The sequence below is a fragment of the Magnolia sinica genome, chromosome 8 (genome assembly GCF_029962835.1).
Source record: "Magnolia sinica isolate HGM2019 chromosome 8, MsV1, whole genome shotgun sequence".
NCBI classification, from domain to species: domain Eukaryota; kingdom Viridiplantae; phylum Streptophyta; class Magnoliopsida; order Magnoliales; family Magnoliaceae; genus Magnolia; species Magnolia sinica.
Window position 1 is genome coordinate 81,019,843 of NC_080580.1, and position 19,384 is coordinate 81,039,226.

The window sequence follows — 19,384 nt, forward strand, 5'->3', positions numbered from 1 at the left end:
CTCAATAATACAATCTTAAGGGCATATTTCAAAAGCCATCTATTACTAGAATGATCAAAATACCCTGTGACAAAATGACGAAAATGATTTTAATTTACTTTGAGAAGGAACACGCTCTGTTGGATGGAACATGTAGGGGGAATCAATTTTAGATCTGGGATGTTCATCTTGTAGTGCTTACTAGGGATGGGAGGTTGCCTAAAAGATCTGACCTATAGGATTATCCTGATCATCCGATTGGGCCTAACTTTCCATTTTGTTAAATGTATACCATTAGATGTAAGCCACGAATTGGATTGATGTGGACATCTGACAGGGGACGTGTTGGTGCAAGAACCATCCATGATGAGGTCCACCGGATGAAGGAAGTAGGTGTTACCCAAGTAGTGGATTTCTATAAAATCCTCCAGCAACTGTGTAGCCTATGATCATACAATCTTGACCGTCAATATGATAGGTCCACAAAGGATGGAGAAAGCCCCAAATACCCAAATGAGATTATGCCAAATGAAAGATCATTATCCTGCAATGCTTAACGATGGTCCAAATTTAATATAAAAAGACCAAGAGCCAGATGGCTGGGGTTGGGATGTCCCAATATAATTACCATCAAATATTAGATGGCTTGGATCTTTGATCCATCAAGTCCCCTGAAATAGATGCGCCTGAAGACACTATCCTTAGCCCAAGGATCACATGAGTCTTTAACAAAGACCGGGACCTTGTGATTGATACCAATCAGTCAACCTACTGATTGGAACCACAAACATTCAAAAGTAGGACGTATAAAATAGACATTTCGGGAAGATAATTGGATTACCTATCTATTCTGCACTGCGTCTTAATCATCCATTTTTCATGTTAGTACTGTATTAAATAGACATTTGAAGAAGATGATTTGATTACTTCCTTTCTCCACTCCATCTTAATCATCCATTTTTCTTGTCAGTAATGAGATGGTTAGGATCATCACATGGGCATGAATGAGCAGACTGCCCTGCAAAAATGATACCCCAGGACAAAGTGCCCCCTGCCTAACGTTGTCCAACTGTCAAAAAGATGTCAAGAGATAGAAAGCTCTAGAGCAACAACGACCCATGCATCTGTGCAGGTCACATTTTCATTCGAGTACAATGATCGTTTGGTCAATGACATGTGGCATATGCTCATTGGTTTAAGGGCTATTTAAACAGTAGAAAAGGAAAGAAAAAAAAGGGATCGAAAGTAGATAAATTTTGTACGGGACGTTTCACCATATTCAAAATACCAGAGGAAATGTTTAAAATTGTAATTGTTGTTCAAAACATCGTAGCCAAATTCTTGTAAAAATACAAAACAAAAAAGCTAGGCACTTTTTGTAAGGTAATATGGCCTCAAACCAATGACCTTAACGTTGATGGTTCAAACGCACTCTATTTACCACTGAGCCATGGGTTAAAACTCCAAAATACAATGTGCTTTTTTAAGAGATTTATTTAGATTTTCATTTATTATCCATAAAAGACCCTCAAATGGAATCCGTGGAATACATGCTTATAGGAAATCTTGTAAAATCATCATGAGATGATAAGATAATATTTTCTCAGTTTTTTACTCAATAGGTTATGGTTCGACAGCTCCTGGTAGAGCCCAACTCACTTGAGTTGCATCGACTCTTCTAATTCGACTTAGTTTTTATTGGGAGTTGGCACCACCAGTTTCATTTCCAAGGGGACTGAGGAGTCGCCACCTAACTTGCCAGATAGTATGGACTCTGTGAGTTTTCTCATCCTTTCCTTCACGTGATGTATCATCATTCCAGCTAATTTTTTAGGGGTGGTCCATCCACAGTTAGAGCCATAGACCCATTGCCGCAGAAAAGAGTATAAAATAATAATAATAATAATAATAATAATAATAATAATAGGAAGATCATTCTCTTGTCAAATAGTCAAAATCTTAAATTTATAAAGTAGTTATTGAATCTGCAAGAAATAATAAGAGAAATTTTGAGTATTTTTATTAATAAATAATTGTCTAATGTGTATGATTTCTCAATTATGCCACTAAAAAAGAAAAATAAAATCTTAATTCATAATTATCTAAAATAGTGAAATTCTAAAACCCTAATTGAAAGTTATCCAAAATAGTAAAACTCATATAAAATAAAATAAAAATAAAATAACTATATAAACCTTACTATAGAAGTCCTAACATGATTACAAGTAGTTTTAAAAAAAGAAAGGAATCCTAAAACTTTGAAATTATTAAAAATAGTAAATTGTCTCTAAAATCTTATTTTAGAATTGGAAGCATAAGTTTTCTTGAGAAACAGACGGACAAATAGGTTGATTGACCCCGAATAGCCCATTACAGTAAAGTTTGATAAGTCGTGCATCTTGTAATGATACCTGGATCAAAAGTTTTGGTTGATTTACTACTCACACTTCGAACGACAACTTCTCATTATCCGAAATGAATTTCTTTGAACTGGATGTGTCTGGGGCCCAGTTGTGTCATACAACAATTACTCGTTTGTGCTAGCAAGTGCAGCAATCAGTTGAATGTCAAAGATTCAATTTGTGACGGCTCTTTCCATAATAGAAGAAGATTATCTGGTTGTAACAGAAGCATTTAAAGAATGTATTTGGTTGAGAGACATGATAAATCAATTAGGATTTCAGTAGAAGGCTGTACCAATTAATTGTGATAGCAAGAGCACTATAAATTTTGTTAAAAACTCTATTTATCATTCTCATACTAAGCACATTGATGTTCATCACCATTTTATCCAACAGGTGTTTGAGAAAGAAAGCGTAACTTTGAAGAAAATTCGCACTAGCGTGAATCCAGTGAACATGCTCACCAAGGTAGTTTCTACAGAGAAGTTTAAGTTCTATGCAACTTCTCTTGGCTTGGCTAAGGCGTAAAAGAAGGACGGGATATGCACGAGAAGTGTTGGTAGAGCTATGATGAGGTAGAGATGAGAGAAGTGAATAAGAAGCTACGTTTGATGAAGACATTATAGAAATTGTTGTTTTTTTAAGTCTTAAATCATTCAGAAACAGGGTCTGTCGATTGTATTGACAGACTATTCCATGCCACCGAGCATTGTTCGCCCATCGAGAATTGTTAGATTTTCTCTAGTTGGTTGTTGGACCAACTAGATGCTTTTTTAATGCCATCGAAGAGTGTTTAATGACATTGAAGGTTAAGCTCGATGCCATCAAAGATGGCTCGATAAAATCAAAGAAAATTCAATTTTCATTTCATGTCTCTAGACAATATTGGTGCTAGTTTGATGCCATCGAAAGATAAGTTTCAATGACATCAAAGTGTGTTCGATGCCATTGAACATTTTCACATAGATTTTCGCAAAGACGCAATTTTGCAGGATTTGTTTCATATATCAATTGTGATTCTTCAAAAGGATATATATTTGGGTGTTATCGTGATTGGGAGGTATTCAAGGCTTTCTAATTCGTTTTAGGATTTCAAGGGTGTAGCTTGGGTTGATTCGACGTTGTTCGGATTGGGTAATCTCTCCTCTTGTAATTTTCTGCTTTCATAGTGCTATTAGTCGTTTTGTGCCATGGTTTTATTTCCTGCAAGGGTTTTTGTGTGTTAAATTTAGAGTATTTGCATTGTGCTTGCTTAGTGTGATTGGATTATTATTGCACTTATTCATCTATATGTGCTTGTGCAGTCCCCCAACAGGCATCACCTTTTGTGAATTCAGTAGCCAAGAAATAAATACTATTACATTGGAATATTTTGACCTTTGATCTGCAACTCTTTTTCTTTGAATATGGATGGTTTCTTTGACCTTCGAATAATCTCAAGGCTTGAAATACTTCAGTCTCAGAAATCTTTTCTTCTATTTTCCACGGGTGTGAGGCCCATCGAATAAATGACTCCAGTCCAATCGCTACGGTCTCGACTTATCCAAGGAGCAATTACTCAATTTTTTCTCAGGGAAGAACGCTCAGCCATTGAATTTCTGGCCTGCAAGAGACGGTGCAGAAGATAAATGGGACAACGTTCCACGTTTAACTCAGGACAGGCTAGCATCTTCCGATCTGGAGCCTTTGGGTATGGTCCACACCGTAGCACAGGTTACATCAAACCATTGATCAACATCAGTCAATCCTCGGCCCCACCTGTACGTAGACACTTGGAACAAGTATGGACCAAAATCGAGCGATGTATGGCCTATTTATAGGACCATCTCCCTCCTAGTGTCCACAGATACATTGAGAGAGAGAGAGGGAGAGAGGGATGGCTTTGTATCTGTTGCTTCAGCTCTTCTGGCTAGCAACAACAGTGGCATCACAACCTCCAGTAACAACCAAGCCCAGCTGCCCCGACAAATGCGGGAATGTTCACATTCCCTACCCGTTTGGTATCGGTGATGGCTGCAACATTGGCCTAGGAGGCTTCAATTTCTCCTGCAACGACACTTTTCACCCTCCAAAACCATTTAAGGGTGGGCTTGAGGTTCTCGACATATCATTACTGTCAGGCCTAATGAGAGTTTCATCCTATATAATGTGGAAGTGTTATGAAAGGACAGGAGAATGGAAGTCCAGCGCTCCCATTTGGATGCAATTGGCGGAAGGGAACTCGTTCACGTACTCAGAAACCCATAACAAATTCACAGCCATTGGTTGCGATACCTACGGCTACATCAAAGGCTTATCGGGCCGCAACTTCACGAGTGGTTGTATGTCATTTTGCAGTGACACTAACAGCGTGATCAACGGCTCTTGCTCTGGTATAGGATGTTGTCAAACCGACATCCCAAAAGGTTTCAAGTATTTCGAACTGGCTCTTGGTAGCATCTCTAATCATACGGATGTCTGGAGTTTCAATCCCTGCAGCTACGCCTTTCTGGCGGATCAAAATAATTTCAGCTTCCAACCATCGGACCTGAACGGATACAAATTTTGGGATAGAAGCAATACCGTTCCAGTTGTGCTTGACTGGGCTATTGGAAACGAATCATGCGAGAAAGCACAGTACTCACCCAACTTCGCTTGTGTGAGTGAGAATAGCCACTGCTACAACTCGACTAACGGCCTCGGTTACCGGTGCAACTGCACTGAAGGTTACCAAGGAAATCCTTATCTCCCTGGAGGGTGCCTAGGTATGTTAATCTTCTTTGGGGCATTAGTCTGGGACTGAAAATAAGGTGAATCTCGGAATGTTAATATCTCTTCATAGTCCATTTGATCCAACGATCCTAACTAGTGTGATTTAAATTACTGACTTCTTGTTGCTGCTTGTGGTGACTGATTTGTAGATATCAACGAATGTGAGGAGGATCAAGTGAAGAAGCTCTGTGAACATGATTGCATAAATTTGCCAGGAAATTATTCTTGTTCCTGTCGGGAGGGCTACCATGGACTCTACCTTGATCAGAGACATTGCATTAAAGACACAAATGAATTTCCAGTGGTCGCTGTTGTTCTAGGTAATCCTAAATTCCATAATAGTTCAAGAATTCGCCGGTTGACTAGAAACTGGGTTAATTCAACTCGGTTTGAGTTAATATCTTTCGGCTCAACGAGATAGGCCATTATTCTGTTCTATTTTAATTTTTTATTTTCTTTTTGAGCTTTTTTCTGCTCTATTCTTTTCTTTTTGAGCTGTTCTCAAGTCAGGTAGTATTTCATTCGCCGGTTGACTAGAAACTGGGTCCTTAGTACTCTTGCTCCGGTGGTAGACTTTGGGAGTTTCAACACCAGTCAAGGGTTCGAGTATCCATAGGTGTTGAAATTCCACTAGCGTGAGTGTGTCGGGGTGTGTGTGCGTGTGTAAAAAAAACAGAAAAAAAAGTCAGGCAGTACTTAATTTATTTATTTTTAAAATTTCTTTTTGGGTGTCATTCTACAGCTTTTAAAAATAAATCCATTCACTTTTTGGTCTAATTAAATAGAACCACCCAGAAAAAGGGGGTTATAGAAGTCAGCACCCATACTTTGCTTTAACTTTATTTTCCGTTCCATATTTTTTCAAAATGAGGAAAATACCCGTAATCAGTTTTAACTGTGCAAATTTTTTCGAAAATATCCAATTGACCTTAACGGTGAACAAGAGAGGGATATCAAGGGCTGCTTCCCAAAAATCATGCTCATCAAAATTTGAAGTAGGCCAGCCACACCGCGTGAAAGAGTTGGGATGGAACACCAACCATTCGTTTTTGGTACGACCCGCCGTGGTGTTTATATGCCATCCAATCCATTCATCACATGTGCCTCACCAAGTGAAAGAATTCTTAAAATCACGTTATTCCAAAACTCAAGTGAGCCATAAAACATGAGTTTATCGATTTTAGGAATTGTTTTATGGAATAGGCCACCTGCGTGTTGAATCAACCTGATTTTTGGAATCAATGGCAACTAAAGGGTGGTGTACCTGATGGATAGTTAGTGAAAGTAACCTTGTGGAGGTGTGATGTAGAGCGGGTCGCGGATAGTTACATGGCCAAGATGGATCAGAAAAGGCCCAGTCGACGAAAGAAGTGATCCAGACCATCGAACCTTAAATTGGGCGTATCTTGCAATCCGGAATGAGTTATCTGACATAAAATATATGATTTTGGGGTAGAACGAGCTACTGAAGCCAACCAACCCTGCTATGCCGGGTTGCGTAACCCGGAATTGCGAAAAACCCCTGGATCGATGGTCGTTTCCCCATTTTAATTTCGTTTTTACTATAAATAGTAAGTTTTAGTTTGATTATAACTCTTCATCCGTTGAGCTTTAGGAGTTGCGCCCAACGTGAAAAGAGCTTAGAATAATTAGGAGAACGGTTTGGTGAAGCCAAATAGGACACTTACTATTTTTGGCCGAAAACCTTGCGCACTAGTAGACATCACGGCAGTCTATAAATAGTAAGTTTACTATTTATAGTAAGTCGCGGATTCTAAGAGTTTGAGTTGTAGTTTGATTCTAATTTCTTTCCCATTGCTTGGTACCCCTATTTAAAGGGTTGTGAACTCATTTTTATTCATCAATTAATCAATTTTGAATTTATTAGAATTTATTTCTATTTTCTACTTTCTTTCCTCGTGGATTCGAGAAATCTTTGTGAGGAGTCCAGAGAAGCTCCGTGGATTCGGAGTAGTTATCCTCATCACGTTCATCCTTGCGTCAAGGTGCCAAGTGTTTTCCTGTCTAAAAGGGTACCATGAATGTGTGTGTGTGTGTGTGTGTGAACTCGCCGGAACTTTCGACACACACAACACACACACACACATATAGCTGAAAGCTCAACTACGCACCAGATCACACAAAACTCGTGCGAACTTTTTGATAACTCATCACACATGAGATGTTTCCAATATTTGAACGGGCCACGTGATGCAGAACCCCATGAAACTCCTAGAGCCCAGCTTTTACTTTGATCCAACCTATGGTGGGCCACGAAAAAAGAAGATAGTTTCCTCCCTTGATTTGCATCTCTCTACTATGACCCACCAGAGTTTTAGATCATAGCAAAAATTGGTACCCTAAGGTTTCATGGGATGCCGCATCAAATAGACCGTTCGGATTAGATGCCCATGACACGTGTGCAAAGGTGCGCACGTGTGCAAGTGCGCATGTGGTATACATGATGTTTTATTTAAACCAACACGATTTAAATGATATTTAAACTCGCAAGTATACGAATTAGATGCAGATATGGTACGTATTACGAGATCGTTCCCACGAGGACTGGTCGTCACAATTCAAATCTACGATTCTCCTTAACTAATCCAACAAATAATGGAATGAATTACTAGGCACAATTTTATGAAAAAAAAACAATTAATTAAGAACAGGGAAGAAAATTCAATCAGAGAGAGAGCACTAGGACTTTCGAATCCACCCCTAATTATCCTAACCTTGTTTTGTCTGTTGATTCACCTTGATCTAGATTGATACCACTTATACAGAGAAAGCACAATCTGTGTCCTTAATCGGGCATACAAACTGTCTAATTCCTTTAAGCAATGCCATGAATGACATATCCCATATCCTTGGTCGGGTACATGGAATGTACATTCATTAAAGCACCCTGTTTCTTCCTCTATAGGAAACTTGTTCTTGATCAGACACAAGCACCTATAATAAGCATCCAAACAACATCCATATATATACGTTAATCAAATTCATAGATGGAGAAGTATAGAATTTAAACCCATAAAGCCCACTTAGAGAAAGAAACAAATTAATTGAAATTCAAAGTAAATCAACCAACACAAGAGCTGATCAAATTAAGGGCTTCATCTCAGCCCTAGCTGAGAGATTAGTGACCCATAAAATCCATAAAAAATATTAAATAAAATTCATAAAAAAACATCAAACCAAACAATCTCTCTCTCTCTCTTCTTTCTTCTCTTTCTTCTCTTTCTTCTCTTCCTTGCTCCAGATCTGGAATCCCCTGGTTCTGAATGCCTTTCCCACGTCCAAAACTCTCCTTCTATAGCTGCTGGATGGCTGGGGTTGGTGGCAGAGTCGTAGAAGGACTCGAAGTGCAATTTTTTACAGCCGTGATCGGTGGGCCCCACAGAGGCATTTTCTGGAAAATCTACCCCGTCCATTGGATTCAGGATGAAATTTCAGTCAAGAATAGGTGGTTTTGAAGGTCCATTAGCACGGCCCACAGAAGAAATCTCAAAAAAACTCAGTTTTGAACGTCCCGGGGCAGTATACTTTTGGCCTCTGTACCGCACACGTGTGTACGCATGGGTGAGGAATGTCAACATGGTTTTGAAGCTTTCGAAGCCTTCTACACGATGGACGGATCAGATCTTCCATCTGATCGAAGATGGTGGGCCACAACCGCCCGGAAGTCAGTTCTTCGCGGACGTGCGTAAGCCTTCGCACGTCCGGCGCTGTGATGCTCGGTGGGCCCCACATAAGCTTTTTCGGGGAAATCCACCCCGTCCATTGGATAGAGGACGAGATTTCGTTCAAATATGGATGGTTTTGAATTTGCGTGGACGCAGCCCAGAGAAGAAATCAGAACAAAATCAGTTTTGAACGTCACAAGACGGCCTGTTTGTGGCCTCTGTATCACGCACGTGTGCACGCATGAGCACAAACTGCAAACATGGTTTTGTAGCTGATGAACCCTTCTACATGATGAACGGCTCGGATCGGCCGTACGTGTTACCGGTGGGGCCCACAGCGGTCCGTAAAAAGCGGTCTTTCCGCCCGTTGCGGCGCTGGAAACGGAAAGTTCCGTTTTTTGAAAGGAATCGGGTCAGCGCTGCTGACCGACGCCGGCTTGCTCGGTGCTCAGCCGGTGGAAACGTGCAGTGTGCACGCTCCTCATACACAGGGCCCACCGTGATGTTTACGAGAAATCTACACCATCCATCCTCTTTATCATGGTAATTTAGCCGTCAATACCAAGGTTGAGGCAGTTCCAAATATCAAGTGGGCCCCAAATTGGAGATTAATAGGCTGATCTATCCGTTGGACCACTTCCCGAGCTCTTCAATGGCTGAAATTTAATATGTACGGTTAATTTACGGCCCTCATCCCATGTATGAAGTTTCGAACTGATCGGATAGCGGGAACCATGTGATCTTACATTCTGGACCCTTTTCGGGCCCCTTTGGCTTGCTTTCCTCAGATCCCAGGCGTGTAAAATCTTCACTATTGGTTTTCTGGAGTCCATCCCATGCTCTGGAGACTTTGGATCATAAAATCCATGCCTTTAACATCAATTTCCAATACATACTCCTGATTTCATCCTGTAATAAAAACACGAGTAAAACACTCCATTAAGCCTCATCATGTACGTCAATTTAGGCAATTACTGGGGTCTGATATGCAATATTTGACCCTGATCACAACCCCCAACCAGCATTTTGCTAGTCCCGAGCAAAACATGCGAAAAATAATTTTAGAAATAAAAGATGATTCCTGTAAACTCAAGTGACTTGTGAACAGATAGCTGAGATGTGAAAATTCTAAGATTCATGAATGGTAAGTAGAATTTTCTCCTGAAATCAAGCTCACAGTAAACTTCATAATCAAGTTCAACATATTAATCCATTAATTAGAACATTCCTAAACATTGAGTTCCACAGGTGTATAGTATAATCTCAGCTTACAATCATTAAGAGTTCCAATAATCAATTTCATGTTAAAATTGATAATTAACAACAGAATTCCTGACAACCAACACTAGCATTTTAGATTAACCTTTCAGCCTTCAAATTTTTATTTTTTTATTATTATTTTTTTATTATTTTTTTTTTATTATTATTATTTTTTTTTTATTTTCTTTATGAACAGTACGCCAAGGAAGGGAATCAAATCCTCACCTACAGGGAGCAAACCTATGGTGAAAACTCGTCGCCTCATTTTTTTTTATAAGTCAACTATGGAGAGAATCAAATCTACACCTATAGGGAGCAAACCTATAGTGAAGATTATGTGACTTAGCCTTTTAATTCTTCTTTTTACCAAGTTAATCATTCAGTTATCGAACCAAAACTTAATGTGCAAGCGAGATGTGATATGTGAAATCATGACTCAATCAATGTTTACAACGTCTAATCATGGATTAACAATTCAAAATTGACTGTGAAATCAAGCAGATGGCCGAATCCAAGAGTCATTAGTTACCAACATCATGTATCTTATAATGTTAAAATCACAACTATCCTTCAAAATCACTTTGAATTCAATAGAAATTCAGAAAAAAAATTTTAAAATTTTCACAAATTTTGCTCAAGACCAAGAAAATACTGATTAGGTAACCTAATCTCCCACCCCCAACCTAAAATCGACATTGTCCTCAATGTAAAGAAATAAACAAGCAATGCACATGGGACAACGGGAATAAAAGAGGAGTGATGAAAAGATAATACCTGGATGGAGAATCAAGAAGCTTTCTATACCACTTTCGCAGGTGCTCTCGATTGCATTTAGCGCATGCAACAAGCCTTTAAACCCCTAGGTTACCCCTAGTGGACGAGTTGTAGTCTCGTGAGGGTTTGCAGTAATGTTACCCACAAACATTGAAGTAACTAACTAAGAAAAATAAAAATGAATGAAAAAAGCAATACAATAAAGCAAAAGGCTGGGTTGCCTCCCATAAGCGCTAAGTTTAACGTCTTCAGCCAGACAGGAACGGACCATGAATGAAATAATCTTTATAACCAGGGTCCGCCAAAGAAATTACCTCAACACTTTCATTAACCGATCCCAGACAAGTGATGTGAGTTCCCATGAACTGTGCTATCTGAAATAAGGCAACTGACACTGTCGTCAAATAATTTAAGGACTTCTGCTCGAACGACTTCTTCTATGTTAGGATCACGCTTCCTTTGCATGTTATGCGATATTACCACAGCATGATCCATCCATACAGTGGGGCATACTCCCTGGATTTTTTCTATCTTCCGTTCAATTGCTGCCTTATATGCTCTAAGAACATTAAGCAGCCTGCTCGCCTTTGTCTTCTCAGAGTTACAAACTATGCTGTCAGGAAGAGTCTCAGAGGGATGAAGAGGTTCCACTTTCGCTCTCCATTTTTCAGTCTCCAATATAGGAGTAGAGTCGAGCAATGCATTGACTTCATGGATGGGACTATCAATGTCAAAATCCATGCCCGATTGTGCTAAGCAGGTCTCAAGAGGATCTTCAAAAGATGTACGAAAGGAGTCCTGCACAAGACTTTCGATCATGTCCACTTCAAATATGTCATCCAAATCTGAGGGTTGTTGTCCTGCATTAAAAACATTGAGTTTAATATTCATGTTACCAAAGGACAATTTCATAACTCCATTCCTGCAATTGATAATAGCATTAGATGTGGCCAAAAATGGACGACCCAAAATGACTGGGATCTGACTATGAAGATTCTGGATAGGCTGAGTATCTATAACTATGAAATCCACTGGAAAATAAAATTTATCAACCTGGATTAACACATCTTCAATAACACCCCGGGGCACCTTGACAAATCTATCGGCTAGTTGTAATGTTACCTTAGTCGGTTTCAACTCCCCAAGTCCTAGCTGCTCATAAACCGAATATGGTAACAAATTGACACTCGCCCCTAAATCAAGTAATGCCTTCCTGATCTTATGATCTCCTATGCCGCAAGAAATGGTGGGAGCTCCTGGATCCCTAAATTTAGGAGGGGTGTTATGTTGAATCATGGAGCTGAGCTGCTCTGCAAGGAAGACTTTTTTATGAACATTCTGCTTACGCTTTTGAGTGCATAAATCTTTAAGAAACTTAGCGTAAGCAGGGACTTGCTTGATAGCGTCAAGCAACGGGATGTTGACTTGCACTTTTTGAAACACATCCAAGATTTCATCAAAGTTATTTCTTTTCTTTATTGGTGCCAGACGTTGAGGAAAGGGTGCTTTGGGCACATAAGGTGGCACATTAGTGGCTCTTGGAGAGTTAGAGAGCTTTTGGACTTTGGATGCATTGGTATGGCTCTCTGCTTCATCTTGATCTTCTGTTTTAGAATTTGATTCATCCCCAGGCATCTCTATTCTGTTATCAATCTGCTTGCCTGACCTAAGGGTAGTGATCGATTTGGCCTGTTCATGATATTGCCCTTGGTTGGAATTAGAGCCAATCTCATACTGTCCCTTTGGATTAGCCTCAGGTTGGCTAAGGAACTTGCCCTTCTCTCTCTCACTCAATGTGGCAGCTAGTTGACCCATTTGTACTTCCAGCTTGGCAATGGATTGTGCATTTGGATGTAAGCTTTGCTGGTTGGCCAGTAAGGTTTGTTGGGTGTCTTTTTGGAATTGGAGAGAACTCTGCATGAAAAGATGGAGTGTATCCTCAAGAGATGGTTTCCTTGATTGTGTAGGCAGTTGTTGATATTGTGGAAACTGTTGAGGTTGTTGATTGCCAACTTGGAGGTGCGGTTGCATGTTATGTTTTCTAGATTGTCCTCCTTGTTTTGGTCCTTTTACCCAAGAGATATTTGGATGTCTAGCCCACCCTGGGTTGTATTTGTTCTAGTTAGTATCATTCCCATTTTTGAAAAGTGTTCATAGCATGAACTTGTTCAGAGAGAAGTTCTGGGAATGCTGCACCAGATGGACAATACCGCATAGGATGGGACGGACTAGAACATCTGGCATATGCCTCGACTTGAGCTGATTGTGGTGGTCCACAATTTAATACCAGAGCATCAAATTTCTTTGTCAGGTTATCAAGCTTGGCCCTCAGCTCTGGCATGACTCCTATCTCATATATACCACCTCTCTTTTGTGGTTGGGGACTTTTGTCACCTCTATTTGAATAATCCCATTGCTGGGAATTTTCGCACAAGGTTTCAAAGAAGTTCCACGCTTCGACATCACTTTTGGTCATGAATGACCCTCCACTGGTGGCATCAACCATGCGACGGTTTTGTGGTGTCAGACCGTCATAGAAGTATTGAACTTGTTGCCACTTCTCAAAACCATGGTGAGGACATTTAAGAAGCAAGTCCTTCCATCTTTCCCAACATTCATGAAAGTGCTCGCCCTCTTTTTGTGTGAAGTTAGTAATTTCTCTACGGAGGGCATTGGTTTTGTGAACGGGGAAGAACTTGTTTAAGAACTTCTTAGACAGTTGGTCCCATGTAGTGATAGATCCAACTTCTAGAGAATTCAACCATGCTTTCGCCTTATCCTTCAAAGAAAAAGGAAACAGGCGTAGGCGGATCGAATCGTCTGAGAAGTTTTGGAACTTAAAGGTGGAGCAAATGTTTAAGAATTCTTTCACATGATGATATGGGTCCTCCTTGTCCAATCCATAAAAGGATGGCAACAATTGTATAACTCCAGGTTTAAGTTCAAAGTGTGCTGCCGTAGTGGTTGGCAACACTATGCATGAAGGCGCATTAAATTGGACAGGAGCTGAATAATCTTTGAGAGCTTTAACTTCAGTCTCATTCGCCATTTCAACAGGATTATTTCTCAATCTTTCACGAATTGTTTTTTCAATCTCAAGATCAAACGGTGCTAGTTCTATATTCAAAGATCTACGTCCTAGCATAAACTATGCTATCAATATAAAAAAAAAAAAACTAAACTAAGATGCAACCTAAGATGAATAAAACTAAAGGAAAAAGTTATGAATTCCTAAAAACAAGAGAAAGCTATGTAAACGAGAATTGGAAAGACGAACCCGAGAAAAGGAGATGATGAATGTCTGAAGATTTGAGAGCTCCTCCTTTTGAAGACAATGTTATTTAGCAGCTTCCTTCCTTAATTCCTGTAAACAAAAAGAAAACAAAAATAAATTAAATTTACTAAAATAATGCTGGAAAAAAAAAATCCTAAGCAACGGTTAATTTCTAAAAAAAAAAAAAAGAAAGTTTGTAATCTTAGAAATAAAAACTAAGTTAGTTTCTAAAAAGGGAAAAAAAAATTCTAAAACTAGAAAATAGAAAGTTACTTGAAAGAAGAATCAGAATCTAGAATTGGAAAATAGGAAATTTCTAAAAATAAAATAGCCTAGAAATAGAAACTTTCTAAAAAAAATAAAACCTTAATTCTAAAAATAGAAATTAGAAAAAAAAAAAAAGAAAATTGGAAAGAGATTACTAAATTAGTAGTTTATGTCAGGTCCCTACAAAACAAGCAATAGGTTAGTTTCTAAAAAAATTTAACCTAAAGGTAGTAAAAAACCTAAGACTATGAATTATGATAAGAGAGAATCTTAAATCTAATTGGACCGAAACAGTCCCCGGCAACGACGCCAAAAAACTTGATGTTTTATTTAAACCAACACAATTTAAATGATATTTAAACTCGCAAGTATATGAATCAGATGCAGATACGGTACGTATTACGAGATCGTTCCCACGAGGACTGGTCGTCACAATTCAAATCTACGATTCTCCTTAACTAATCCAACAAATAATGGAATGAATTACTAAGCACAATTTTATGAAAAAAAAACAATTAATTAAGAACAGGGAAGAAAATTCAATCAGAGAGAGAGCACTAGGACTTTCGAATCCACCCCTAATTATCCTAACCTTGTTTTGTCTGTTGATTCACCTTGATCTAGATTGATACCACTTATACAGAGAAAGCACAATCTGTGTCCTTAATCGGGCATACAAACTGTCTAATTCCTTTAAGCAATGCCATGAATGACATATCCCATATCCTTGGTCGGGTACATGGAATGTACATTCATTAAAGCACCCTGTTTCTTCCTCTATAGGAAACTTGTTCTTGATCAGACACAAGCACCTATAATAAGCATCCAAACAACATCCATATATATACTTTAATCAAATTCATAGATGGAGAAGTATAGAATTTAAACCCATAAAGCCCACTTAGAGAAAGAAACAAATTAATTGAAATTCAAAGTAAATCAACCAACACAAGAGCTGATCAAATTAAGGGCTTCATCTCAGCCCTAGCTGAGAGATTAGTGACCCATAAAATCCATAAAAAATATTAAATAAAATTCATAAAAAAACATCAAACCAAACAATCTCTCTCTCTCTTCTTTCTTCTCTTTCTTCTCTTTCTTCTCTTCCTTGCTCCAGATCTGGAATCCCCTGGTTCTGAATGCCTTTCCCACGTCCAAAACTCTCCTTCTATAGCTGCTGGATGGCTGGGGTCGGTGGCAGAGTCGTAGAAGGACTCGAAGTGTAATTTTTCACAGCCGTGATCGGTGGGCCCCACAGAGGCATTTTCTGGAAAATCTACCCCGTCCATTGGATTCAGGACGAAATTTCAGTCAAGAATAGGTGGTTTTGAAGGTCCATTAGCGCGGCCCACAGAAGAAATCTCAAAAAAACTCAGTTTTGAACGTCCCGGGGCAGTCTACTTTTGGCCTCTGTACCGCACACGTGTGTACGCATGGGCGAGGAATGTCAACATGGTTTTGAAGCTTTCGAAGCCTTCTACACGATGGACGGATCAGATCTTCCATCTGATCGAAGATGGTGGGCCACAACCGCCCGGAAGTCAGTTCTTCGCGGACGTGCGTAAGCCTTCGCACGTCCGGCGCTGTGATGCTCGGTGGGCCCCACATAAGATTTTTCGGGGAAATCCACCCCGTCCATTGGATAGAGGACGAGATTTCGTTCAAATATGGATAGTTTTGAATTTGCGTGGACGTAGCCCAGAGAAGAAATCAGAACAAAATCAGTTTTGAACGTCACAAGACGGCCTGTTTGTGGCCTTTGTATCACGCACGTGTGCACGCATGAGCACAAACTGCAAACATGGTTTTGTAGCTGATGAACCCTTCTACATGATGAACGGCTCGGATCGGCCGTACGTGTTACCGGTGGGGCCCACAGCGGTCCGTAAAAAGCGGTCTTTCCGCCCGTTGCGGCACTGGAAACGGAAAGTTCCATTTTTTGAAAGGAATCGGGTCAGCGCTGCTGACCGACGCCGGCTTGCTCGGTGCTCAGCCGGTGGAAACGTGCAGTGTGCACGCTCCTCATACACAGGGCCCACCGTGATATTTACGAGAAATCTACACCATCCATCCTCTTTATCATGGTAATTTAGCCGTCAATACCAAGGTTGAGGCAGTTCCAAATATCAAGTGGGCCCCAAATTGGAGATTAATAGGCTGATCTATCCGTTGGACCACTTCCCGAGCTCTTCAATGGCTGAAATTTAATATGTACGGTTAATTTACGGCCCTCATCCCATGTATGAAGTTTCGAACTGATCGGATAGCGGGAACCATGTGATCTTGCATTTTGGACCCTTTTCGGGCCCCTTTGGCTTGCTTTCCTCAGATCTCAGGCGTGTAAAATCTTCACTATTGGTTTTCTGGAGTCCATCCCATGCTCTGGAGACTTTGGATCATAAAATCCATGCCTTTAACATCAATTTCCAATACATACTCCTGATTTCATCCTGTAATAAAAACACGAGTAAAACACTCCATTAAGCCTCATCATGTACGTCAATTTAGGCAATTACTGGGGTCTGATATGCAATATTTGACCCTGATCAATACACACACACACACATATTCAAATGCTTAGCGGCGCACTAGTTAGCATGGAACTCGTGCGAACTTTTCTGAGAACTCATCATACGTGATGTGACTTCCAAATCTGAATGGTCCATGTGAAGCAGCATCTCATGAAGCCCCCTGTGCCCAATTTTTACTTTGATCAAAAACTTTGGTGGGCCATGAGAAATGAAAACAGTTTCCTTCCTTGATTTACATTTCTCTTTGCTATGGCCCACCATAATTTTAGATCAGGGTGAAATTTTGTCCCTTGGGGTTTCATGAGATTCCGCATCACATGGACCGTTTAGATTAAACGCCCATGACACGTGTGGAAAGGTGCGCACATGCCTAAGTGTGCAGGTGAGCATGTGTGTGTGTGTGTGTGTGTGTGTGTGTGTGTGTATAGTCCCTTGGGGTTTCATGGGATTCCGCATCACATGGACCATTCGGATTAGATGCCCATGACACGTGTGGAAAGGTGCGCACATGCATAGGTGCGCATGTGAGCATGCGTGTGTGTGTGTGTATGTGTGTGTGTGTGTATGGGAATTGGTACTATACCGTCGACCTCATGGGAACTTGCCATGAGGTCGAGCTGTGTGGACCCACTATGATGTGTGTCGAGCATCTAACCCCTCGGTCGGATGCACCATTCCATAGTGGGCCTCAGGCTTAAAAATCAAGTCAATCCATGACTTGTGTGGGCCACACCACATACAAATGTTGAGAGGGGTTACCCTCCCATTAAAACATTCATAATAATCTATTGGGCCCACAAAGATGTGGTTCACAAATCCCGCTCATCCATTATGTGTGTCCCACTTAGACGAGGGGTCAGGCCAAGTGTCAGATGCATCCAAATTTCATGCGGGCCCCACCAAGTGCTTTTATATATTTTAGGCATGTCTTCACATGATTTTAGATGGTGTGGCCAACCTGAGTTCCGTATATGGATGATTTTTGGGATATCCCATAATTTAAAGGGGACCCATCAAATGCACAGTGTTGATGTTCGACACACTTCACGATGGGGATCACACAGCTTTAGGATCCTTTTATTCGACTCAACTAGACTGACATGACCGGATTTCTCAAAGCTGATCTTCCTTATTACCGAAACTTCTTTAAAACTATCTTCTATTGAACAAAACTCTTCCCTCATATCAAAACGATGGATGTAGGGTGACCCACCACGTCCATTGGTTGAATACATGATTTTAGGTAAGGATTTACATAAAAATTAAGAATATGAAGTTGAAACTTAGCTGTGGAGGCTCTTCTTTCACAAGGCTTCTCTATTTACTACAGGTGTTCTTTTGGATTTAGGATTTTCTATGGGAATTTTCTGCAGTCATCCCCTTTAAATAGAGTGAGAGTCCTGATTCTAAAAGATTCCACTAGGGTTTTGTGAATTTTAGCAAAAATATAATTCATGCTATATGAGGGAATCGATCCACTGACCTATCCCTATAATGAGAATGTTTTTAGTAACTAGGTTAAGTGCTTGATTTTTTATTAATAAAGAAAATTTCAAATATTAATTTGTTTTAGTTAGGGTCTTAAGTGGGCCACGAAAATCAAGGGCATTACATTCTAACCCCCTTAAAGAAAAAATTTCAACCTTGAAATTTACTTGTTTTAAACATTAAACAACTGAGGGTACTTCTCTTGAATTTTCGCTTCTATCTCCTAGGATGATTTGTCTACTCCATGGTGTGTCCACAATACTTTAACCAGTGGTGCGGTCTTAATCACATATCGATGTAAGTCATATCTTCTTGAAGCTTGAGGTATTACCAGTCGATTACGTGTGAGGCGTCTCTTTCATATTTCTATAACATCAATACGTGAAAACTATTATGCACACTAGCTAACTGAGGTGGTTAAGAAAAATGATACATCACAGCACCAACTTGCTCCAAAATCCCTTTAGTTTCAAAACACATCAATCCTTCATCAATGAGACTTTAAAAAATACATGGTCTCCAATTACAAACTCCTAGTTACACCTTATATTGTCAGTATAGGTCTTCTGCTTACTCTGAGCCGCTAAAAATCATTTTCTAATAATCTCTACTTTCTATGTGGATTCTTGAACAATATTGGGTCCAACTAACCCTTTCTCTCCTACTTCAATCTAGCAGTTTTGCACACGACATGGACGTCCATAGAGTGCTTTATAAGGGGCCAATTCGATGCTATCTTAATAGCTGTTATTACACACAAACTCTGCAAAATGGAGATTGTCGTCCCAACTTCCCTTAAAATTTAATGCACATGTGCACAAGAGGTCTTCAAGTATCTGATTTACACATTCAGTCTGTCCATTAGACTAAGCATGATATGTTGTACTGTAGTACTCTAAAGTAGTGCCCATGACTTCCTACAAACTTGTCAAAAAACGTGACGTAAAACATGGGTAATGATTTGACACAATA

General features: G+C 39.8%; 1 protein-coding gene and 1 non-coding gene across 2 annotated transcripts in view; both read left to right on the plus strand.

Moving 5' to 3' along the window:
• The first annotated feature begins 4,220 nt into the window (after nt 1-4,220).
• Nucleotides 4,221-19,384, plus strand: part of LOC131253505 (wall-associated receptor kinase 2-like) — a 38,629-nt gene continuing 23,465 nt past the window's right edge. Inside the window, exons 1-2 of the mRNA XM_058254534.1 lie at nt 4,221-5,125; nt 5,282-5,452. Coding sequence (XP_058110517.1) covers nt 4,258-5,125; nt 5,282-5,452 — 1,039 coding nt within the window. The 5' untranslated portion in view covers nt 4,221-4,257. The remainder of the gene's footprint in view (nt 5,126-5,281; nt 5,453-19,384) is intronic.
• LOC131254426 (small nucleolar RNA R71) lies at nt 13,417-13,523 on the plus strand. The gene has a single exon (XR_009175539.1). It is a non-coding gene; the product is annotated as a small nucleolar RNA R71 (small nucleolar RNA).